The sequence below is a fragment of the Columba livia genome, chromosome 7 (assembly GCF_036013475.1).
Source record: "Columba livia isolate bColLiv1 breed racing homer chromosome 7, bColLiv1.pat.W.v2, whole genome shotgun sequence".
Lineage (NCBI taxonomy): Eukaryota > Metazoa > Chordata > Aves > Columbiformes > Columbidae > Columba > Columba livia.
The window spans coordinates 5,489,030-5,514,963 of record NC_088608.1 but is presented as its reverse complement, the minus strand read 5'-3'; the positions used below and the strand labels follow the sequence as shown (position 1 = coordinate 5,514,963).

The following is a 25,934-nucleotide window of genomic DNA, read 5'->3' as shown; positions in this document are numbered from 1 at the left end:
TGGCAATTAGAAGACTGATGACTTGGAAAATTAAGGTGTGTGTATTTGAAGTTTCCTGATCTAAGCAGCCTCTTTCACTTTGCAATTACATCGAAAGTCACAGCTCCCACCACTTGAGTCACTAGAAATGTATTCCAGTGTTATTTTTGAAACTTTATCTAGGATAAACCAAAAATCAAATCACCAATAAAACATCGTTTAACCACACAATGAAAGTAAATGGCAGCATGATTACATTTTGGTAATATGAACCCATATTTTCTGTCTAAAATGAAATACTGTAATTATTACTGTCTATTTTGATTGTTTGATAATACACCTTGGTGACTGTGTTATATACAGATTGTGTGCAAAAGTCATTGTGCTAATATCTGCACTCCCATTGAAATGCTATTATATCTGTCTGATTTTGTTGTATTGGTGATTGAAATTTTTTGACATGTATTTCAACAGAAATAGCACTTTACATAGAATCATTCACTATATGAAGTTACTCTGTTTCATAGTAGTAAACAATAACTACAAAACTCCACTATTTAGCAACCCACTCACCCCACTGAGATTCTCTCCAATGTTTTAGCTCTTTAGACCTAGAAAGGTTCTGATGATCAACAACAACTGACCAGTGTGTGACCTGGTGAGACTCCTGTACAAAGGGAGTCTCAAAATACCCAGGTCCGTCACTTCTTTCTGCCTCTGTGGAAACACAACCCCAAAATATAACATGATCGTATACTTAAAAAAGAGTTATAAACTATCCAAAAAACTGCTTTTACCTGGGGAGATACTAAATGTAAAGACAGCAAAAGCCTACAGGACACTAGTGCTGAGTAGAACCCAAATGCTACAAAAGAGTTAAGAGTATGGGAACAGATGTCATATATTTGTTTCAGTAATGATGAATTCAAAGGCTAAAAAATGTGAGCTTAGTATATACACAGAGAAGAAACAATCCATCTTATGCTGGTTTTAATATGCTTACCACCTTTTTAGATAAAAGCAGTCAAGAAAATTTATGAAATGGACCAAAAGTAATGCAATAAACATCGTAATTACTGTGATTCACCTGCTAAAATTTCCTTTTAAACCTGTAGGCAAACAGATCAAAAAGGGTAACTAAATTTTCACAGATTATCATGTAAAATCTTACATTAGAACAAATTATTAATTCTCCTTTTATGTGTTATTTGTTATGATCATTTCTCAATTACACATCTCTTATTTTGTTTTTTATCACATTGGATTATCTGTTTGGATCCATTTTATATGCACAGAAGCCTGATGTAAAGCCACCAGCACCTGAGGAAAATAGATGGCATTTATGTTCCACAATATAAAAACATACAGGAGAAATGAACAGAGAAACTTGCATGTTTTTCAGTCAGCACATTACTGTTTATAAAACTATATGTCTGCATTTTTCTCCAACAGATTTATTTATATACAGAATCATACCGCAATGTCATGTTGCAGTTTATCACAATCACGGCTCCAAAACAAAGACAAATCCCAAAAGTAAAACAAGCAGAGAAACCCAAACACACTAAGTTTTGTTTATAAATTTGAGTAGGAAGAACTGTCATTGCTCATAAAAACAAAGCATCCCCAACTAGCAATATTAGATGTATATATATTTAAAAACTACACAGCAGAAATACTCGCATCTCCACATCTGCAAAGGTTCAACTACTGTCATGCAAACAAGCAAAGAACACCCTTCTTTAAATGACAGAGATGAACTCTTTATTCCATATCTGAGATGCATCACCACTGTAGCTTCTGTGAATCACAGATGAAGACTCGATTCCACAGAGATCTCAGTGACACTATGGACAAATACTCTTTACAACATCTCACATTACACACTTCCAAGAGCTTCCTGAAGCAAAGGTCATCTATTCATTCTATTTCTAGTCACAACCAAATCAACAAAAGACAATTTTTCTATATTAACATTCATGACTCCTTTGGACACGATACTGGCCAAAAACACGTATAATAAACTACCTTAGCAGCTACTGCTTTAAAATAGGACTTAATTTACACCATGTGCATAAAGTGTTTGGACTTCATTTAGCATCGTTTTCACAAGCATGCCATCTAAACCAACATTATATAATTCATTACTCAAACAAAATCCTTTATTAAAAAAATGTGGCAGCCCTCTGTCAAGGGCCAAGAAATTAAGATGTATATGAGAAACGGTAAATTTGAAATAGTATTCTCATGATATTAAGCAATCTGCAACTTAAAGACTTCTTGATTTTTGTTTCAAGGATTTTTTCCTTATGTTACCTTTCTTTTTATTTTTTTTTTAAATAATTTATATGCTTTTAGACATTCTAAACATTTCTTATATGCCAAGTATAACAAACAGAACTTCATTTTCTTTTTAACCAATTTAATACACAGAGTATTAGCAGACATCTGAAAATCCAAATCATCAATTTATCCAAATCATTGCATCGATTAATAATCCAAAGAAGCCTTCAGAAAGTGCAAGCCAATCCAACAAACTAAGTCTGTTACCTTCATCCTGTGTATATAAATGCAAGACTATATCTAGAAACATACACTTGCATTAGAGATTGTAAATTCTCTGTTCAATGAAATAGAAAAACGTTTTTCACAAATAAAACCGTCTCACTAGTGAAGGTACCGTATCTATTACTTACATTAAAACAACAATAGCTTCTCCAAACTTTTGCTTTTTCATAATTAACTAGCTTGCAATCATTTAAATAACTAAGTTATTAGCCCTGGACTTACCCATGATGGTTAAAGCTGTGGCTTTAGTTAAGTCTTCCTTCATTGACTCTATTATTTCAAGATTACCACCATCCAAGTTGCATCTATTTATGGTTCCGTTGCCTGAGCTGATCCAGTAAAGTTTGTTCTCTCCATAATCTATTGATAAACCTGCAATTAATGCATACAACTTTAACTGTGGCTTGAATAGAGAATATACATTTTGTGTTAAGCTATTGTCATAATAAGACTATACTTCAGAAATATATATACACACACAATTATGTTATCTATCCACTCAAACAAATCAGGAAAACCAAACAAACCTGGCCATTCACAGTGAAATAAAACCATACTTTTAAATAGACTTTGACCTTTTATTTCTCCCAACATCTACAGAAATCAGTGTCTGACTGATGAAAAAGCTTTTTCTAGCAAGAAACAATTATTTGAATGAACTAAGGTCCTAAGTAAGGTCATTAACTACTAGTAAATGCAAACCAGAAGCTATCATTTACATTATAAAATTATGAATACACAAAGACACAGAAAACAAGCTACTTTCTGTGATTCAGAACTACAGAAAGGCCGTTCTCTCCCTACATGCACAGCCCTCTGCTTAGAATGCTGAAATACCAAACCCTAGCAGTAATTCAATAAATTTATAGTATTAATTTTAAACTCACTTCATAATGAACTGACCTCATCATCAGTTCGCTGGAGTTAGAAGCAAGAGAACTGCAGAAATAAAAATACTTGCAAAATAACCTACTAAATTAACAAAGTATATAATTTTCTGGAAGTAAGAGCAAAGACATAATGTATTTCAGACTTCTAAAATCCTTTTAAAATTCCCAAGTAATCATAGCAGGATATTTTCCCCAGTGAAATACGCTTGGCATGGTGACGACACATGCCATAATAATTTGCTTCGGTACCAGACTTTTTCTCAGAACTCATACTCGGTATGCAGCAGCAAGTTGCCAAAAATCACTGCACTTTACTCCATAGGTCAACCTCTTGGTATCATAATCTTCTTCCACCCTGTAAACTGCTTCTCTGCGGAAAGTCAGATGTATTTTCACGGTCCTGACAGGCGAGCAGAGCCATGTGCTGCCACACTTTGTACCAGCACTTCTTCACCCACATTTGACATATTAGGCCAAAACGCGGCCACTTTCTAAGCTTTTCAAAACCAGCTTTCCTGTTCCTTTGCAGTTATGATACTTTATTCCCCTCTCCGCAAGTGTATCACCCAGAAGAAAAACAACTTTCAAGCTCAAGAGTGGATCAGGATACTGAGTAGTTGCTTCAGGAGAGATTGATCTCACAGAATTTCTGCACATATGGATTTTCATGCTTGTACAACAAGCATTGCTCAGAGCAAAAAGAGAACTCCCCTGATCTAGGAGACAAGCAGAACTTGCAGGATGTATTAAGAGACCTTCCATGGGAAACTGGGAATATGGCTGCACCTTGCTATGAGTTCCAAAGGTAACACACAAGTGTGAAGCACATGAGCGTTTGCTATTCCCCGTAGCTCCTCACTGCTGCCAGTCAGCTGCTCACCCATTCCACCTACAGATCTATTTATGAGGTTGCTGTGAATGCAATCTGCACAGCAATTTCAATGTTATCTTGTCAAGTTTCCTACTTCTTCAGATATTAAACTGGTGTTTCTACACGTGGGTATTCCAATTACACAGCAGCAACTGAAACAAATAACATTCCATCTCCTTCTACCCAAGTCAAGCACATTTTTCTTCCCAAAGTATTTCCCTGTTGTGTTATTTCACCTATTACTAACCTTTATGAAAACATATTATTTCTAATGTACACAGGCCATGTTTATTTTGATTTTTTTTTTTTACGGAATTGTTCTGTTTTTACTAATAAAAAGAGGGACTCACTAGCCATAAGCATCACAGGTAACCATAATCTACTCAGTTGCCAAAGTCAACCTGAATGTGTGGATTGTAAAATATTGCTTTCTGTGAATTCTGTTGTGTTTTTTAAAAACAAATATTACCATGACTTGGGCTGTCACTGTTTTGATATGCATTTTCCAATTTCCTTACTTAAATTCCAGAAATACGCTACTATTTTAAAAGTATATCACAAAGGTTATTCCAGCAATGCATACACAGAGGTTCCGATCTTAAAGTTATATACGTAATGAGATCTTAGCTTCCGCTACCAGAAAAATCGAGTTAGGTATTTTAACTTGGTACAGTCCTGAAGTTCAAGGAACTGACTCTTGATAGCATTTTTTGTATACTTACTGTTTAAATTATGTATTTTCCTCTACATTTGTTTTTTACCTGTGGAATTGTTCTCTAAAAAGCAGTGGAAGCTTAAGGAAACAGTGTGTTCAGAGAACATTAAAATGGGTTTCATTTGTACTAGCGAGATCAATTAAATGTTGGACACTCTATTAAAGCTCAGGTGAATTATAGGAACAGCCTTTAACTGTTTACGGCTGATTACATTTCAGGTGAAAAAACAGTGCCTAAAATTAGGAAAACCTAAAGTTTATTTGTTTGCTAAAAGCACATGCATGCTTAAGAAATAACTTTTTTAAACAAAACAAAATAAATTTAAGATAAAAATTTCAAGAGCCAGTCTCAAGATATTTGGTTCTCATCTACAACAATGTTGTTTGTAGGCTGTTATATATTCAAAAGAAAGAACAAATTGGCAAGCGATATTCAAGTAGAGTCAGCCAAGAAAATGAAACAAGAACAGGTAAAACAGCCAATAGGGCTGCACTATAATCATGAGCAAAGCAGAAACTCCAAGTTTGTTCAGAAGAAAGGATCGAAACTTATTAAAAACAAACACAACCAAACCAACAGACCCACAAAAAGCCAAAGGAAAACAAAAAAAAACCCCTAAACAACACCTCCCCTGCCTATAATTATGGAGTCCTTTGAATACAGCTGAGAGAGTGATCCAGAAAGTTTTTAAACACTTACTCAGAAAACAATACTCTACAACTGAATAGCCATTTCCTTAAAAACACAGATGTGTGGTCTGTATTTTATAGTATTATAAGAAACAACTGCTAAACTGAAAATAAGTTCAAGACACCAATAATCAAGTGATCTGCCTCACAAAGTATCAAGTTAAGCACTAATTCTGAATCCCTAAGAGTGCAGTTTAACTCCAGTGACTAGTCCTTTTTTTCGACTGATGTATGTGTCAGTCTTTGAGCTTTTTAGAACTGCAGAATGGACTAGCAATACCTAAGATTAAAATAACAGACACAATCTGTCATCCCAATATTATCAGTTTCCAAAATCATCAAATTACATAGTCTGTGTTTTAATACAAAATATTTTAATTGGAATAGTCTCCTCCTTTTGACAGAACTCAAACTGACCAAAAAATCGCCCAACTTTCCCTCATTCTTCACATTCTGAAATTATGTCTCAAGAAAACTAAGAAAACCCCATCAATTATCATGACATCCAACTCTAACAAGCCATATATTTATCTTTTCCATTAATCCACCTGTGAAGTCACTTATTAGATCATTCACCTCACTCCCCAAATGCTCAAAATTAGCACTGCTTGAACTAGAGTTTCACTCACGGAGAAAGACAGGTTCTCAGTTAGAAATGAAATATTAAATTAAGGTCTTAAGACTGCTGCTCTCTGGTTCATCAGCACTGATTTCTTGTCCTTAGCATGGGAACGTCTTATGCTAATGCCAAGAATAATTTAAACCATTAAAACAGGTAGTTTGCATATATTTTAACTTAGAGTTTGATATTGGGAATACTTGTTTTTTTCTACAGCGTATCTGACCATTTTTCCTTAGACATGCAAGAGAATCTGTTTTCATGTCCACCCTAACTGACAATAAAGCTGAGCCAAGGTGGACAGCGAACTGGCTGAAGGAAAGAAGCCAGAGAGTCGTGGTCAATGGGGCAGAGTCCAGTACGTAGTGGAGTGCGTCAGGGGCCAGTACTGGGGCTGGTATTATTCAATATATTCACAAACGATATAGACTAGGGAATAGAGTGTACTATCAGCAAGTTTGCTGATGACACCAAGCTGGGAGGAGTGGCTGACACGCCAGAAGGCTGTGCTGCCACCCAGAGACCTGGACAGGCTGGAGAGTTGGGCAGGGAAAAATCTAATTAAATATAGCAAGGGAAAGTGTAGAGTCTTGCATCTGGGTAGGAACAACTCCAGGTTCCAGTATAAGTTGGGGAATGACCTATTAGAGAGCAGCATAGAGGAAAGGGACCTGGGGGTCCTGGGGACAGCAGGATGACCATGGGCCAGCACTGTGCCCTTGTGGCCAGGAAGGCCAATGGTACCTGGGGTGGGTTAGAAGGGGGTGGTCAGTAGGTCAGAGAGGTTCTCCTGCCCCTCTGCTCTGCCCTGGGGAGACCACACCTGGAATATTGTGTCCAGTTCTGGGCCCCTCAGTTCCAGCAGGACAGGGAACTGCTGGAGAGAGTCCAGTGCAGCCATGAAGATGCTGAAGGGAGTGGAGCATCTCCCGTGTGAGGAAAGGCTGAGGGAGCTGGGTCTCTTGAGCTTGGAGGAGACTGAGGGGTGACTTTATTAATGTTTATAAATATATGAAGGGTGAGTGTCAGGAGGATGGAGCCAGGCTCTTCTCGGTGACAACCAACGGTAGGACAAGGGGTAATGGGTTCAAACTAGAACACAAGAGGTTCCACTTAAATTTGAGAAGAAACTTCTTCTCAGTGAGGGTGACAGACACTGGAACAGGCTGCCCAGGGAGGTTGTGGAGTTTCCTTCTCTGGAGACATTCAAATCCCATCTGGACTCCTTCCTGTGTAACCTTCATCTAGGTGTTCCTGCTCCAGCAGGAGGATTGTACTGGATGAGCTTTCCAGGTCCCTTCCAATCCCTAACATTCTGGGATTCTGTGAAGATATCTACCAATTAAAAAGTTTTTCAGCAATAGACAGCTGCAAGCTTTATTTTGCCTTTACATATATACATACATGTATATCTACACTCTTTACATGTTACATATCCTATGCTTCACACAGCTGATGATTTAGCATACTTTCGACTGTCAAGAAGAAGAAAAACCAATTAAATCTCCATGGTCATCTTATTATGTGATATGCCTCATTATTATCCAGTAAGAACGTTCAATTTGGAATATAACTTATTTCAAGTGATTCTTACCTGATCTCAAAGATGTTAAAAATTAATCCAATACTATGGAAAGAAAACAAATTATCTAATTTGCCGCTCTGTGGTGAAGTAAAAAAACTTAAGTCACAACTGTCATTCCTGGAAGGGTTACAGGAATGTTTAACTGCATGAACAGTCCGTCTGATACCAGTGAGACCACACATGTCCAGGAAGTAAAATGTCACAAAACCCACACAGATTTGCACGTGTAGCCTCTGAGAAAACTGGTAGACTTCGAGGAAAACCAAAACAAGGAATACTTACTGCTTTACTATGTATTTGGTTCAGTGGCTTTGCTGCTGCTCAGAGCAAACTCAATGATAGAAAACAATGACTGCAATTTAGGACCTTGTGCCCTATGACCACAGGATATTCAGTGAAAAATGTTGCACACGGCCTTACTTCTTCATATTTTTGTAATATGGTTAAACGTATTTATGCTTCACCCTAAAATTAGTGCATTTACTACTCTGTTTTCACCAGATAACTCTCCAAGTGGATAGACAGAAAATCAAATCAACAATCAAAAATCAAATCAACAATAAACCAGCTACCAAATAATTGCTAAAAAAAAGACCCAAAAAACAAAACAAAAAAACCCCTTTGAAATTTAGCGTCTAAAAATGCTCTAATGTCCATTTTATTGAATTAGTTACCTAAGTCATTTTGCTTTGGCTTGCTTAACGCCTACAGTTAGGAAAACTCGTAAATGCTTTAAAAATGTAATCACATTATTGATGGGCCATTAATAAGGCAACAACAATTGACACAACCAGTTTAACTCTCTAAAAAGTGAAATTACAAAGAGATCTGAACTAAAACTATATAAACAGTTCATATACTGAGAGGTTTTTTTTTACCCTAGGAAGTGGCATAATTTATCATCAACTAATTACTTACTAAATACTAAAACTAAGGCTAAGTCATTATACAAAATGTATTCTTTGAGTGTTGCTCTTTTCTTTATGCAAAAAGTCAAGACCCAGATTATTTTTTGATCATGCAGCTGAGATTCTAGTGAGGAAGTTCTACATTTCTAGTCAAAGTATCCTCTCACATATATCCAGAACTTATTAAAACCCTGCTCTCTATGTTTTTTTCATCCATTCTAAATCTTGCAAAGTACAGATGGGTTCTTCTTCACCTTCAGTCTTCACAGCTACTGTAACCCTGGAAGTTAATGCTACTCTGCTTAACCCACTACAGTAGATTTCAATTAGATTGGGCTAAAAATATCTTAAAATATGAAACACAAAAGTACATCAGTGTTTTTAATGTCTTAATGCATGTTCTTATCACAGTTGTATAGGATACTAAAAAACCCATCATGGTATACCTATGGTATACCATACTATGGAATACTATGGTATACCATGGTATAGCATGTCAAGATAATACCCATATTAAACCACTACCATTAATAAATAAATAAGAAAGAAACAGGAAAAAGGTATTTACCAACAGGATCTTTTTGATTCTGGAAGAGTATTTTGCTGTTGCTGCCATCCGTGTTTGCCATGTTAATCGTGTTTCCATCCGTCCAGTAGAGTTTACTGAAGAAGAAAACAATTATATTTGTAATGTTGCTTTGTGAACACAGTATTTTTAATGCATCAGTTGTGAAAGCATTAGTAAGTTTAGAAGCAGGCAAAATACACAACTAACAATTATATGATAAAAATCGACAGTAACTTTGGCAAGGAAGCAGAACTTGGTTAAGAAACTCTCAATGAAATATTTCAAATCTGTTCATTTACTTGAAGTTTGAAAGAAAACAGAACGAGCAAACTCAAAATCTGAACAACAAAGAAATCTTGTGATAAGCTTTATCATAGTTTATTTATCGAAACTACAAATATCTTACCCTTTCACTGGGTGGACTGCAAGACATTGGGGTTTATCTATTCCATGGATGACTGAGGTTTTCAATGAACCGTCCAAACGTGCCACATTAATTTGCGTTTCATCAAATTCTGAGCTAATCCAATATAAATTACGTGATATCCAATCCACTGCAAGACCTCTGATACTCTGAATATCTGCAAAAGTGAAAGCAATTGTTCCTTTGATTTTTATTTATAGATTACCCTCAGTTATTCTGAGAAAAACCCAAGTTTTTCTACAGTTTGTTAAAAATAGTTCAATATTATATTGAGATATATTTATAGACTAGTTGTCAAGAATTAGCAATCTTTATTTTTCTTCTTGAGCCTGATACACTTGCAATAAGAACATGAAAACTGCACTGAATATTCAGGAAATACTCCATAAATACTTCTTTAAAAATTAGCATAAAACCTATCGGCCAAAAATAATAATCAGACAGAAGCTGTATTTTTGCAGTGTATTTTTCTACTTAGGAAAGCATTTATTACTCAGTGCACTGTTAAAAAGTGTGGTTTGTTGTGTGTTTTTTTCCTTTGAGATGAAGATTTAGAATGAGTTACCCTCCTCTAGGAAGTTCAACAATAACTTTTAATAATCATTAACATTACTCATGACATAAGAAGAAAGTTCATACTTTTTTAGTCGTGAGTTACAGTGTACATACTGAATATTAAGTGGCTTTCAGAAACGAAACAATGCTGAGTTTAAAAGCCCACTTCCTTCTTCAGCACTGGAAAGATTCAGTACAGAATATCTGAATTAAAACCACTGGTCTACAGCATTGTTCTATAACACAGAAGTAGGTAAGTAGTTACATCATTGAAGCAGCTTTTTGGTTTTATTTCTGAAGAATTTGAGGAGTCCAAGTTATTCCCCTACTTTCCTGGAAATGGTTAAACATCTGTCAGCTGGTGGGAAGTAGTGAATGAATTCTCTATTTTGCTTTCTTCATGAAATTTATGCTTTTCCTTTTAAACTGTATTTGTATCAACTCACGACTTTTCGCACTTTTACCCTTCTGAGTCTCTTCCACATGTGGGGAGTGAGTGAGAGGCTGTGTGGGACTTAGCTGCCTTTTGGGGTTAACCCACTCCACCAGTATTACTTAAGGTACCAAACCAAGAGTAAGATATGATTAATTTGGTAGCTTCACCAGTGTCTTTGTGTGTGATAGCCTTCTGTAGAAAGATACTGACTAAACAAAAAGTTAGTATACATTAATATCTGCCTTAAATGCTGGGTATTAAGTCACTGCTCACAATCTCAGCACCAACATGCTGCTCTGCCTTGGCACAGCAATGGTTCATACTGGCCAGCACCTTTGTAGATGAGGAAACAGGCCAAGGGTGTTTTAATGATTCCATTTTAGTTCCTAGTCTGTACACTGCCTCTTTGTCAACTTCATGTGCTTACTTCCACTGACAGAATTATTGTCATTGACAAATGAACATGGATGTGGTTGTGGACTTTCTTGCATATACATAAGATCTAACAGTGACTGGGCATTAGGAATTTTCCAGCTTTTGAGAACGTAACAAAGGACACTGAATACACAACCTTGACCCATTTTAAACTGATCCCCTGTCTTTTTGGTTGGAGGAACTAGAAAACAAGCACTTCATACTCTTAAAAAGATTAACGTATGACTTTGGCATATTTGTGACATTGGTATAAGACTTCATCCAGTGAGAATCCCACTAGTATGTGCTTACAAAGCTTCTTATGTTCTTACAAAGAGTTTAAAAATATAACTGTGAACAAATGGAATAATTTACACATAATAAGTAGTCTTTATAATGGTTTGATGTGCCAGAACATGGTAATTTTGTAAATTTTATATGTAATCAGCAGAAAAAAAAACCCAAATCAACAATAACCAACCAAACTCTCACCACAGAAGCTATTGTAATAAAAAGGATATGAAAGAATGCCTGAAAAACAGGAGCACTCACATATACTATGTTTCATTAAGTTTCTTGACAAGTTTTGCCATTTTTCAATATATATTTTATATATTAAAACAATATGTTTTTTTTCTACTACCATTAAAAAAAAACCCAACTCTTTCTTTTTTCGGCATCTTAATTCATGACGTATATATAAACTCATGATGTAAAGAGTAGTTCTAAGAGGTACTCATCGTTACCGATACTGAAAAACTTCTCCAATTTTTAATGAAGTTCTCTCTGAGATAGTAGGGAAAATAAAGAGATAACCACATAAAATAAACTACTTTATCACCATGAACAGCCAAGTGGAGATATTGCCATATTTGTGCAATGACTTCCCAAAACATGGTACTCCAGAACAAATTTATTCTATAGTGACACCTGGGGCAGAGCTTTAGTTCGTTTTCTGGAGTTCCAAAATAATCAACTACAGAAGTATTCTCAGGTTTTTAAAAATTACTTTTCAAGATCAGAAAAGGTCTGACCTGACAGAAATGAGTTATTTATTTTCTCCTCTTTCCCTTCAAACATATATTTAACAGGTGAGGAACCAGATTTTTCAAAACGTGCCTCCACATAGTCCCTGACAGTTTTCTATTTCCAAGCAGATAGCTTTATTACCAAACAGAAGAACATCACGTGCTGGCAGGAGAGGGACTGGTCAGGGAAAAAGAACAACAAACACAAAAACCCCACCACTAGCAAGGACAACAAATGGTATTAATATCACTTGAATACCAGAGCTACTGCCATAGAGTTAAAGCAATCAGGTACAGACTTTACAGTGCATTAAGTTTCTGTGTTCAAAGTGCAGAGCAAAAAATGTCAAAACAATGAAGATGTTAATGGCAGAAAAAAATGCCAGTCATGATTTTCCATCTGCAATATTTTAAGTTTCCTTTATTGCTCTAAGTGACCTGCCTATAATGAAAAAGCTCAGTAAAAAGGAAAAGCTGAACTGTAGTATTTTAAGTAGCTGAAGCAGCAGTAACAGAACAAACCTATAAAGGATTCAAAGACACAGAATCAAGACTCCACTTCCTCATGGCATTCAAGTACCATAAACAGCCTGACCGCAATCAGTTTGAATATGACACAACTTGCAAGAAGACACCAGGTAAATGCATAACACCGGTATCACCAAAATGACAAACATCGTGTGTTTCACCAGTGGTGCCAAAGCCAAAAGAGCTACATGGACTGGAAAGAAAAAAAAACTCTGATGGAGCTAATTTCTTTATGAGGTCAACTGAGACATAGAAAATCCACATGAAATTTTTCACTGCAGGATATGTCAAGATGCTGTTGTTTTTCTTCTTTTCATCTTTTTTCTTTCTACCATCCCCAGAAGACATTATTTCTATTGTTTCCTACACATTTCAACCTTGTATAAAAGCAATGTACCAATTACATCCAAACTAATTTAAATAAAATGAATTATGAATCTATAAAATGAACTAGAAACCTAAACAAAATTGTGCTTTATTATTGTTTACATCAATACCAGTGAAAGGAACAACCCCAGGTTCCAGTATAAGTTGGGGAAAGACCTATTAAAGAACAGCGTAGGGGAAAGGGACCTGGGGGTCCTGGGGACAGCACGATGACCATGAGCCAGCACTGGGCCCTTGTGGCCAGGAAGGCCAATGGTACCTGGGGTGGATTAGAAGGGGGTGGTCAGTAGGTCAGAGAGGTTCTCCTGCCCCTCTGCTCTGCCCTGGTGAGACCACACCTGGAATATTGTGTCCAGTTGTGACCCCTCAGTTCCAGAAGGACAGGGAACTGCTGGAGAGAGTCCAGCGCAGGGCAACAAAGATGCTGAAGGGAGTGGAGCATCTCCCGTGTGAGGAAAGGCTGAGGGAGCTGGGGCTCTGGAGCTGGAGAAGAGGAGACAGAGGGGTGACCTCATTAATGTTTATAAATATATAAAGGGTGAGTGTCACGAGGATGGAGCCAGGCACTTCTCGGTGACAACCCGCGGTAGGACAAGGGGTAATGGGTTCAAACTGGAACACAAGAGGTTCCACTTAAATTTGAGAAGAAGCTTCTTCTCAGTAAGGGTAACAGAACACTGGAACAGGCTGCCCAAGGAAGTTGTGGAGTCTCCTACTTTGGGGACATTCAAACCTGCCTGGACACCTTCCTGTGTAACCTCATCTAAGTGTTCCTGCTCCAGCAGGGGATTGGACTGGATGGGCTTTGGAGGTCCCTTCCAATCCCTAACATTCTGTTATTCTGTGTATACGTAACAACTTGCAATACTTATACTTTATTATAACACACATTTACCTACAAAAAGTATTTTTACTTCAATGTTATGCTATTTACCTCTTGAAATAATGGTTTCTAAGCCAGTCCCATTAATGAAGGCACGCTTGATGGTCTGTGTTTTCACATCGGTCCAGTATAAGCGTTCTTCAACAGCATCAAAATCTATGACGGTCACATCGTCAATGTCAGGAACAGTGAAGGCTGTGATGAAGTTGAAGTATGGGTTTTCTATGTCCACCCCTCTTATTTCTGAACGCCTTGCATACAGAAGAAATTTCTTCCTTTCTGTTAAAAAAAAGGAAAACATCACTCCACATCCTCTTCACAATATTGCTAATAGAAATCCAAGTCATTCATTTGAGATCACTTTACAAATGTGTAAATAAAGTTTATATGAGTGAATTAACATCTCCAGAAAATCTGCAGCGTAGTGACACGGAGAAATAAAGTATGTTACAGAGCAAGAAGATCACAGGGAAAAGACATTCCTTCTGGACACTGGACAATAAGTGACTACACCACTACAACAATCTGATCTTGTGCAAGTCTAAGGAAGACAGTTAAATGATATTTAAAAAAAATTACTAATCTCAGCTTAAAAAATACTGTTTCATTTGTACATCATAACAGAAGTTAACATTCAGTGTCTCAGGGGAACAGGGTATCACTTTAACAGGGTTTGTTTTGCAAACAAAAGCCGTGAGGAATTTCACAATGTATGTGTAAGTGGTGAAAGAGAAACAGGCAGAAGAAAAATAACCTATTCTAATTTAGAAAATCATAGCTGAAAAGGGGTGATAAAAGCAAACCGGAACTCTATTTTTTTTAACTCAAAAGTCCAAATTGCGGGAGCGAACATCTGTGAATGAACAGTAAAGGTAACTTTTTCCATGCAATATCCTTGCTACAAAAAAGCATTATTTTTTTTATTTCTTAAACATTATTAATCAACACTGGAAAGATTAATGTATTACAAGGTTTTACAGACAACAGACAAGTATTCAACATTTTGAGGGCTTTTCTAGCTTAAAAAGTTTTATTTTATTTTTTATAAAACTTGCCTGTGAGAATGCATGCCTAATATTTGCTCTTCATTTCATTTTCTTAATCCTTGAAAATGAAACTAAGACAATTTTAGAAGCACAGGTAGAGATTTAAACTATTAAGTACCTTTTTGTTATTCAGCTGCCCAGACTAATCATTTTCTGATGACACACTGTACACTTTAAATCTTTCTGTTTTGTAGAGAAGCTTCACTAACATATCACGCACATAAGCAACAGGAAAAAATCGGCGTGTAATAAATACCCCACATATTGTATAGTAGAATAATTTTTCAATTCTCAAATAACAGATTCTCCTTTAAAATGTATCATTAAAATGCACTTTAGAGACTGGTTTGAAGATTATGTATTTTAATTTGTCTGGTTCAAAACCCTAAACCAAACACAACAGTCAGGCTTTAGGAGGAAAACTTACCATAACATGTTTTCTTGTCTAAAGCCAATTTCATCAGATGTGGACAGGCACAGGCAGCACTTCTGTTGTGATTGATCAGACACATGTGAGAACATGGACCTCGGCCCTCATTAGCAGCGCACGGATTAGAAGCTAAAAACGAGTAATGAAATACACAAAATATCAAACCACCTTTTGGGACCAAGGGTTGTTGAACTATTGCAAACTACACTGGGGAGAAAGTGGTGAAAATTCTGTTTGAAGACAAACCCAGTGCCTCATTGATTGAGCTTGAATTCTAATCACTTTTTCTAGGCTAATATTCAACTCTTGTCCAAGCATCTATTTTTTAATAGATTTTGTTGTTGTTAGTACAGCCACAAATTTTATCATTGCAACTTCATGAAGCCACTGAATAAACTTTTCCCAACAATTTCTGAAGAACTGAACAGTCATAACCAGGACAAATGGCACAAAAATGTTAATAAGATGAGGACCTGACAGGCAAATTCTAGTTGTGAAGAATTAAAGCTTGGATTGCACAATGAATTTTGGCAAAAATCAAAGTTCCCTCTCAATTTTATCTACCTACTTGAATATTAGTTGGAAATCTCACATGCAAAAATAATTTGGAAATACATGCCAAAGTATTTCCTAAGTATATTATAGCTTTTTTTCAAGTAGCTTCCTATAGATCACTGATTGAACAAGATGTGCTGAAATCTAGTGATTCAACCTCTCGCATTTTTTTAGCATTCTTAACACTGCTGTGAAGAGATTTCAAATTCAATCATGTTTTCTAAAACAGCATCTCCTTTAATTTATTCACTAATCAAAAGCAGTAATTTCAGTGGAACCTCAACCTCTTCGCATGCCTAAAACCATCTGTGGCAAGGATTTATGTAGGGCCTAAGAATAATAACCCCCAACTTTTCTTTCTGTGCAAGTGGCACATTATGTTCTTCCCTACCAAAGCTGCTGCTTCAGTGTGAAATTCAAAGAGAAGAACAGAGAAGCAAAAATAAAAGGTGTACTGGTTAATGATCACGTTAAAGAGAGAGTTGTGGTTAAAGTGTGCTACAAAGAGGAGATGGTACAAGTTCTGTACTATCTGCACACATCTCAATTCCCTTCATATATCACGGAATACAAAATTAGTGGAAAAAGAAGTGTGACAAAGCAGACGCATTCGTTTCCATGTGCATGCACAACTGGAAGAGTAAACTACCATAATCTAAAAATTACTTATACCAGCACTTGTGTATATATTCCTTCCACATTCATACTGATTTCACTGAATATCAGCTAATCCCGTTCTTTACTTCCTCATAATTCCCTCAAAGGCAAATAAATATGCTATTGCTTTGACTCTCAAAAATTTGGGTTTTTAAATTTCCTTGTGCTAGTTCTAATGCTTTATTTCTACTGCGAATAACCACAGAACGTTTCCTTATTCACCTTTCCGTGCCACTTCTGATTTCACAGATTGCCATCACACAGACGCCTGTCTACAAGCTGTACTTCAAGAAGCACCAGCTTACCTGTCTGCCTTCAAAAAACCCTTCCCATACTCTTGATCAGCCTGTCAAGGTTTCTCACTATCTTTTATATGATCTGGTGCAGCATTCAAGATACAGGGGTGATATGGATTTATACAGCACAGTTCATGGCCTTTGGTTATTTATTTCTTTCCTAATCATTTCCACCAATCTATTTTCCCCTTGATCACAACAACCCACAGAACCGGCATTTTCACCAACTGGCCAGCCTTTCACGTTATTTAATTGATTTCCACTGCTGAATGCCTGTCAATCTATTTCTCTTCCAGTACTGAGCACAGACACACATGTCACTCTTTGTCATCATATTTCTTCTTGACTGCTCTCTAAAACAGTATTTAAACAAAATGTTTATTTTTCTGGACCAGTAACCCTTAAATAAAACAACCCATAGACATTCTCTCACCAGTTGATAAATGAGCAGTTACTCTTACAATCTCAGAATATGCTCTCACTATGGACCAACTTTCCCTCCATAGTAGCTTCATATTGAACCTGTCCCTTCTCGGTATCAGGTTTAGCTAGGCAAAATTTTAATTTCACACTTTAAAGGCGCGCACCATGATTAAATTCTGCCTATACCTTCAAATATATGCACTGCAGTTAAATCAAAAGGATACCTTTGAATTGCTGACGATCTATTCCCACTCCTATTTAAACCCAGTTATAGATCTAATTCTCTGCTTGCTGTCAATACTTTCTGTAGTATCGCTTTTCGTAAGGCCAAAGATCCTTCTGTCAACTCAGTCAAGTTAAACCCTTGATGCTACCTGATGATATCTGATTATTTTAGCATTAATCTTTGAAATTTGCAAGCTAGGACTGGTCAGATAATGCATTAGTCCTAAAATAGATATTTATTTCCCATATTCACTATTTTTACTCCATTTTTTAATCACTTACTTGAAGAATTAGTCAGCATACCACCTAACAAAAATTTACATATTCAGCATGAAACAAAATAAACAAGAATATTATTAGCTCAACATTAGCACAACTCTTCATAATACTCTAATGTACAGGGTATGACAGCTTTATGGTAATTCAGAAGCTCTTTTTAATGAACATTTCTGTTTCCCACCCCTTCCAGTGTACAGTTTGAGAGGAAAGGACGCTAAAAAAAATCCCCCCCCGCAAACCAACAAACCCCAACAACAAACACACACACACACACAACCACAAAACAAACACCCAAAAAAAAAACAACTGAGAAAAATGTAAGAAAAATGTAATTAATGATATAAACCCGAAACTAAGAAGGTACTACCTGGAATGACTGACCTTAAAAAAGCATACTTACACAACAGGCAGATAACAAACACAGATGCGAAAGAATAACAGATGTTGTAATGCTAGGGTATTGCCATGTGGAAAGGCCAAAGGCAATAGTACTTTTAGGAATGGGTGCTATACTTCATAGGAAATTGGCAAAAAAATCAGGAGTTTACTCTTAAAGTAAGTAGCAAAAAAACAGTAATAAAGGATTAAATTAAATTGAAGCTTGAAAAGCTACACAAGAGGTACATGAGAGACTAAGAAATAAAACATCTGATAAAATTCAATACATGTGTAGTAATATACAAGAAAATAAACAATCTCAAGTTACATACACAAGGATAAGCACTGAAATAATATCCATATCTAAAAGATCCTTTTCTAAAGGAACAGATTATACTTATGAAATCACTGTCTAATACTCCTCTTACTACAAAAGCCAGGAAACACTGAACAGAATTATCAAGTATTATGGTCAAAAACAAGCACAATGAGGTACTTTGGCACACAGGGCAGAGTTACGGACCAGAGGCATCTGCCCAAGAGGCTGCAGACCTGGAGAGTTTGTCTAAGTTCAAAAGTCAGCTAGAAAAGTTCACGCAAAAAGATTCAGTCAAAGGCTTCAAAGCCTTTGAAGCACAAAGACATTATCTGAGATTCAAAAATCATCGAGTTCCAGGTTCCTGGAAGCTGACGGTCTATCCAGGAGGAGCGTGGCTGTTGTATCTTCCTCCATGGCCATATATCCCTGTAGGCACCCTCTGACAATGTATTCCATTGCCAGAGACAGGTTGTTGAGTTAAGAAAAGGTAGGAAAGGCTGCTTTTCTAATTCCTGAAACAAACCCAGAACCTTCATAAGGCATAAAGGAATCCAATTTAAAGTTCAGAAAGGCTGTATATATTTTGCATAATTTACAATACATATACCAATCTTGCTGTTGGTTTTGAAGTACACAAGCAGCTTGTGATAAAATCTCAAAGTAATATTTTTTTAAAAATCCAATATAATCAAAATAAAACATCCAAAACTTTGCTCATGTGCATCTTTAAGCTACATTTCCATAAAAAGTTATTTATTTTTAACAGCCAGCTATCCAGGCCTCAGCAGAATATTGTAACCAAACAGTGCCATGAAGTTAAAATCTTTTCATGTTTTACTTAGAAAAGAGCCCAGTGGTACCAACATACTTTACATTCAGCAGTCATACTTCTTGTCCTAATTTTCAGTCTATAAAAATTCAATCTGCAAAAAGCGAAATAATACCACGACCATCTGTGTGTTTGTTTTTTTCTTCTTTTAAATTCAAAGTAATATACTTGACATATACAAAAAACTGGGGAATGTGTGAGGAATTCACAGCTTTCTAACTGTGATCCTTCCAATGCACTATATTTACTCCTCTCATCACTGTCCTCAGTAGTACAACTTCTTGTGCCTACAACAGAAGACCTTATTCTTTGCAGCAAGTGGAATTTTAAAATATAACAGTAGTTGAGAAAATATTCTTCCTAGAAAACCTGTGTTTGCTATGTTAATAGCACTCCTGACACACAGCTTTGATTCTGTGAAGATGAGTAGGTGTCAAACTCACATTCCTGAGATGCGGCATTAGATCATGAAGCCGTCAAAAATCCCCTGTGGTTTACTAACAGGAGAACCTACCATCCACAAGCACACCTTGCTGTATCTTTACTACCTTAAATTAGCATCTGTCCTAGATTAACTGAAATGACGTTGCTTTAGGCTGCAGGTATTTATTTAGCTCTGCTCTACTTTATTTCAATCAAGATGAGTTGCATGAAATACTTCAAAAGCTAATAGCCTTTCACCTACATAGGTGACCCAGATGTACACCTACAGAGCCAAGACTACACAATGTTTGTCCTTTGGTACTGTATTTATAGCGACATTTTGCAGCGGAAATCTACCATTAACTTTACCTTAGGATTCTAAACTGTATTTTATCTTGTTTCATTTATTGCAAAACTGCTACAAAATCAAAGAAAAAATTAAGAAGAAATTACATAGTATCACCGTTTTTCTCTAGTTCCAATAAAGCTACATAAGGGACATTTGCAGAAAGAAATTGCTTCCATTGGAAGAGAATAATTTAAAGCAAACCCAGAAAGCCAGTCCTAAGTCAGATTTCGGTGTTTTCCACATCATAAAACAAAAGCTGCAATTACACAACTTGATATTTGAACTTCTTGATTCTGGCAAATAAGTGCTGAAAATTCTTTTACAGCTTATCCTGTACCTTGAGGCCAAAGTATCTGTGAATATGGAACACTGATTCCTGTCTCCCTAGGCTACAGTTTCCCTCTAAAGACGTTGCCTGGCCCCAGTCAAAACAGAAAATAGTTGTGTTTTCTGACAGCAAGAAATGGCTAATGAGAACTCTGCTGCTCCTGTGAAACACCAAGTACCAAACACAGTTCCTCAAATCCCAAAGTTCAAGAAGTGACTAATTATAAAAATAAAACAAAACAACAAAAAAAAAGAAAACTAAACAAAACCACCCAAACCCCATTACTTGAAAAGGTTGTTCAGAAATGCGTATTTACTTCGCCTGTATTTTAAGATCCTTTTTTTGTCCAGAAGTCAGACAGGTGTTGTTTTTTTTTAGAATAGTACAGTGGCCTAAAATGTAAATGTTCAGAAAAAGCCCAAGGAACTCGACATCCACTGCAAACCAGCAACATTCTTCTTTAATGTAAGTTAATTATTTTTTTATAAAAATGTATCCTGACAGCATGTCACATACTGCAAGGCAGATTAGGAGATGTTCACTGTGAGTCCTTATCACAGTTGTCATCATGTTTAGACTCCCAAACTAACAGTGAGTTGCATTCATTACTCTGCCTTTTCTAACGCACGCTATTGAGAGCATTCTTCAAATGTGGTGACAGGGTGAATTTTACTTGCTGGTACTCATTTACATTAAAGCTATATCCATAGTCTTCTATGTATAACTAACGCAAAACTGGGTTGCAAATTATTTACAAGGCCGCACCGAATTGTCAGGATTTAATGTTTTCAAGTAAAGATTGCTCAGGACCTACTAACATAAAAGTCTGAATAGCTTACTGTGCACTAAAAAGCCTGTGTGAGAAGAAAAATAAAATAACATTTCTTAATATATATTTTTAAAAAGGACACATGATACAAATTTTAAAGCTGTTTCCATTACCATCAACTTTTTGAATAAATTTCAGCTCTTCTGCCAGAGATCACAGAACATTCTGCAACTACTTGGTCGTGATTCTCCAGTGATATTTGTTACTTTCCTATATTTACATACAAATAAACTCACCGTCTTCTGTTATATTATTCTATAGTTACCTTGTGGTTGACGGCTTGGATGATATATCTGAAGATCAAATGGCTGAGCACTTGTTTTTTGTATTACACTGACATTTTGTCCAGTCCATTTATTGGCTTTTGCAAGTGTATTGGTCCGCCAGTCTGTCCAATATACTTCACTCCCATACAAAGAAACAGCAAAAGGGTGTGAAAGATATTCATGACCACGTATAATCTCTATCATGCTGGTTCCATCATATAATGCAGAATAAATGGCATCTGATCTACAAGATAACCCAAATTTTATGATTACACAAAAATACAATAAAAAAAATCTTACAAGTATTACAACATCGGTGTAAAATGTATAAAAACATTACTCTTACATACTGGTAAGACTAAAGGATGTTTACAGTGCCATCATTATGTTCAAAGATGATTTAGTTCACATTATTAATTTACCTAGGGATATGAAATACTGTTTTGTTTGTATACTGTTTTTAAATTCAAATTTACCTCCAGGAGGAAATACAGTGGAAAATCAGTTTCCATTCAGATGAATTTATGGAAAAAACAGTGAATTGGGCTCCTGTGACCAAGGGCAGGATGGGTGGGGAAAGCTCCCTGAGAAGCCTGGTCAGGGACATTACAATCTGCTGGTACGTACCATGAAAAACTATGTGTAACAGTAATGCAATAAAAGAAATATTCATACTTTACATTTGCACACAAGACTATGTACATAAGACTCTCTATGTATATAGTGTACACAACTACATTCCACTTACAATGTAGTTGACGTTTCTGTACATAAGAACAAGGATTTATAAACAGGCGAAAAGAATAGTGTGAACACTTTACCTGGCATCTGTCCATACTATTCTTTTTTCAAAGTGATCTACAGTAAGGCCATTAGGCCAGGCTCCAGTATCCATATCTTTATATATGATCTTTCTTTCTGCTCCACTCATGGAAGCAGATTCAATGCGAGGAAAATTCGCATCCCAGTCTGTCCAAAACAGAATTCTGGTGAGAGGAAAGGAAAATAATTATAAGAAAACATTAAAGCATGCAAATAATTTCAAGTGGTTCAATAAGACAATAGTTGGGAAAAAGTTAATACATTCACATCGGAAAAAACATAGATGAATTTGGGTAACTATATAAATTCCTCGAAATAACAGGATAACATGGAGGCAATACTTCGTTTTTAGTCTTAGAGAAATCAGGAGACATACTAAGCTTTTTAAAAACTAGAAGTTAAGTAGCATCCCTTTTTTCACGTCCATTAATACAAATAGCAGCTTCTCTTGTCTTCCTTCTATAATTAGAAACACAGCTCATTAAAAAAAATATATAATGAAAGCCTTTGAAAGCAATCTACAGATGAGAAGGATGGGGAGGGAGAAAAGGAAGAAATGTGTTTTGAGGTAGCAAGGATTAAGGAATGTGCTGAACTAGAGATTTCCATTTCTAATTAAGAGTGGTCCAGTGAAGACCCCTAGATTTTGGTACCCCACTAACAAATCCTATACAGACTAATCTTGCTAAGAAATAGAAAAGTTGTGATATATGATACGTTCTCTCAGTTATAGAATCATAGATTCATTTCAGTTGGAAGAGACCCTTAGGATCATTGAGTCCAACCTTAACCTAACCTAACTCTAGCACTAAACCATGTCCCTAAGAGCCTCGTCTAAACACCGTTTAAACCCCTCCATGGTGACTCCACCACTGCCCTGGGCCATGTACTATTATGTAGTATTTCTGATTTTATTTTTCTAAGACGGAGAGCTTTTACCTGTATGACCAAAGAAGTTTCATATTAATTAATAAAAGCAGTGTCACCAAAGGGCCAAAAATATACTCTAACTGTTCTTAGCTTACTAAGTTTTTGATAACACACTTTTATTGTTATTATTATTATTATTAGTTAAAGGAAAAGAATACCAGTGATATGAAAACTTTTAATTAATTGTGAAGAGCTAACAGAAGAGAGCCAGACTGCAACAAAACTTTTGACAAGTCACATTAGATAAAACACATATTCATGGTAGTAAGCTGAATCTCCTATAACTCAATTGTGATTAACAATATTCCAGTTTATAGAATATGCCTTACAAATAGGTAGAAAAAATACTGACTGAAGTTGGCAAGTATTAGTTCTATTTTCAGATGGAGAACCGAACACAAAAGATGGGTATACCTCACTCAGCTTTTAGTCTTCCAGTAACATGTAAGCTATATTTTTATAGTCCCACCAGAAACTCTGTCTCTAATTGAGATGTATCACCTTGGCACTAGGTAAATTTGTCCATTAACCACACAGGAGGGTTAGACCAAAGGTTCCAGTTACTAGCATTCACATTAATAGAAAAATCAAATGGAACAATCACAATTTGGCAACAAACAGACCGCCCCAACTCTCAACTTACTTTTTCTTAATCCTGTTTATTGGGGCAAAACACATTAATAACAGACTGTATTTCACACAAAACCTATTTTCAAGAACTACTAAAAATAAGTTAGGAACCATAGTTCACAACAAAGGAAATCAATCTCACATTGAAACATGCACTTTAAAACACTTTGCAACAAAAAACGTAATGTTTTCATAATTACCCATATCTGGGATCCAACGCAATAGCCCTTGGATGTTCCATAGCTCCTGCTATTAACGTTGTTCTCAAAGTGCCATCCAGTTTTGCTACTTCAATTTGGTCCAAATTACTGTCTATCCAGTATATGTTTCCTGCAATCCAGTCCACAGTAAGGCCCTCAGGTGTGGCCAGGCCGTGTTGTACTACCACCTCAATGGCACTAACACCTTGAAAGAAAGAAACAGGGGAAAAAAAGATTCTTAAAGAACAAATATAGTCTGATATAATGAACCTGGATATAATGGTCTATCATAGATGACCTCCAGAGGTCCCTTCCAACCCTAACCATATGCTCTTGCAGTGAGTTTTTGGTTAATCTAATGGATGATAATACTCCATTCCACGTGACATTTTTTCTTTACAAATGCAATAGAATTGCTGTAAATAAGTATACTTTCAGCAATGTACCGATAAACTTCATTCCACAGTTACAGAAATTTATAGTTCTCTGATCCTTTAGTAAGTTAAGATCTGAAACCTTCACTAAAGGTCAGACATGACACGCAGAGTAACACAGGAGATGTACATGTGCCCTAATACCAGGAACCTCTTCTGCAGCATTCTTCACCTCACAGCGACTAGAAATAATAGAGAAAACCCACGCAGCTCTATCTCAGTTCTTTCTCAATCAGAAAAAGAGAAAAATCAAAAGACAGAAATGGCAGGGAGAACCTGTTTGGACTCCACATTTTGAAAAGCTCTATAGTAAATAGCCTTACTTGGTTTCTTCAAATTCACATGGATAATTTATATCGTCACTGTCTACAAACAGTTCTCCCCTAGCTAATACTTCCTCTGGAGGGTCTCAACATTTTTCACACAAATGGCAACTACAAAAATACCCTGTTAGCCCCCAGGACTTCCAGGAAGGCATGGTGCTTTTTGCAGATGCTCGTCAGTTCTTGACAGCTACAAGACTGAGGGAGTAAATTATTTCTCTTTTTAATACAGTACAGAACTCGCTTGGATTCTGGTACAGTGTGATTACAACACAACATGACCACAAAGCACTGTCTTACTAGTTTCTTGCAAACACCACAACCATTAATGAAAAGTAGCAAGTCTTCGACTGTCTTTATATACTTAGCAGTGTAGGATATTTCTTTCCTGGTATAGATCTATGGATATAAATTACTCACAAATGCCATCTACGAAGGAGAAGAAAAAAATCCAGAAAACAAACCAAAAAAACACGTTGGGGAACATACACACGAATGCATGCCAACTTTTACAAAAAGTAAATTATACATGCTTATGACTGTTAGCTCATGCAGGAATGAAAGCACCTAAACGCTATACAATTACGGTGAAAAATCTTTCACCTAGTGATAGCAGATGAAAAAAGAATTTATCAGGCGTCTGATAAATTAATAAGGTTAAGGTAAATTACAACAAAATGAAAAAAATAATATTGCAGTCATTGGACCATTTGCCACCTTCTTCCCTCTGTAGCCTGTTGCAAAAGGAAACTTCCACAACTAAAAGTATTTTTCTAGCTCTACAACATGTACAAACTAGACATAACACCTTTTCAAAAGCAGAATGCCACCCTAACTTCTGTTTCTGTGAATGATATCTCAGTTATGATTTATCAGGTCTAACACCTGTAACTGCAGTTCTTATTGTTAGGAAAT

The 25,934-nt window shown here is 36.2% G+C and overlaps 1 protein-coding gene across 9 annotated transcripts in view; it reads right to left on the bottom strand.

The window, feature by feature from the left end:
* Window positions 1-25,934, bottom strand: part of LRP1B (LDL receptor related protein 1B) — a 687,728-nt gene that overhangs the window by 194,749 nt on the left and 467,045 nt on the right. For all 9 annotated transcript variants that reach the window (XM_065070319.1, XM_065070313.1, XM_065070311.1 and 6 more), the window contains 8 exons: window positions 24,263-24,467; window positions 22,502-22,666; window positions 21,680-21,924; window positions 15,522-15,653; window positions 14,100-14,327; window positions 9,800-9,974; window positions 9,394-9,488; window positions 2,770-2,919 (listed from right to left, as the gene is read on the bottom strand). In XM_065070319.1, coding sequence (XP_064926391.1) covers window positions 2,770-2,919; window positions 9,394-9,488; window positions 9,800-9,974; window positions 14,100-14,327; window positions 15,522-15,653; window positions 21,680-21,924; window positions 22,502-22,666; window positions 24,263-24,467 — 1,395 coding nt within the window. The remainder of the gene's footprint in view (window positions 1-2,769; window positions 2,920-9,393; window positions 9,489-9,799; window positions 9,975-14,099; window positions 14,328-15,521; window positions 15,654-21,679; window positions 21,925-22,501; window positions 22,667-24,262; window positions 24,468-25,934) is intronic.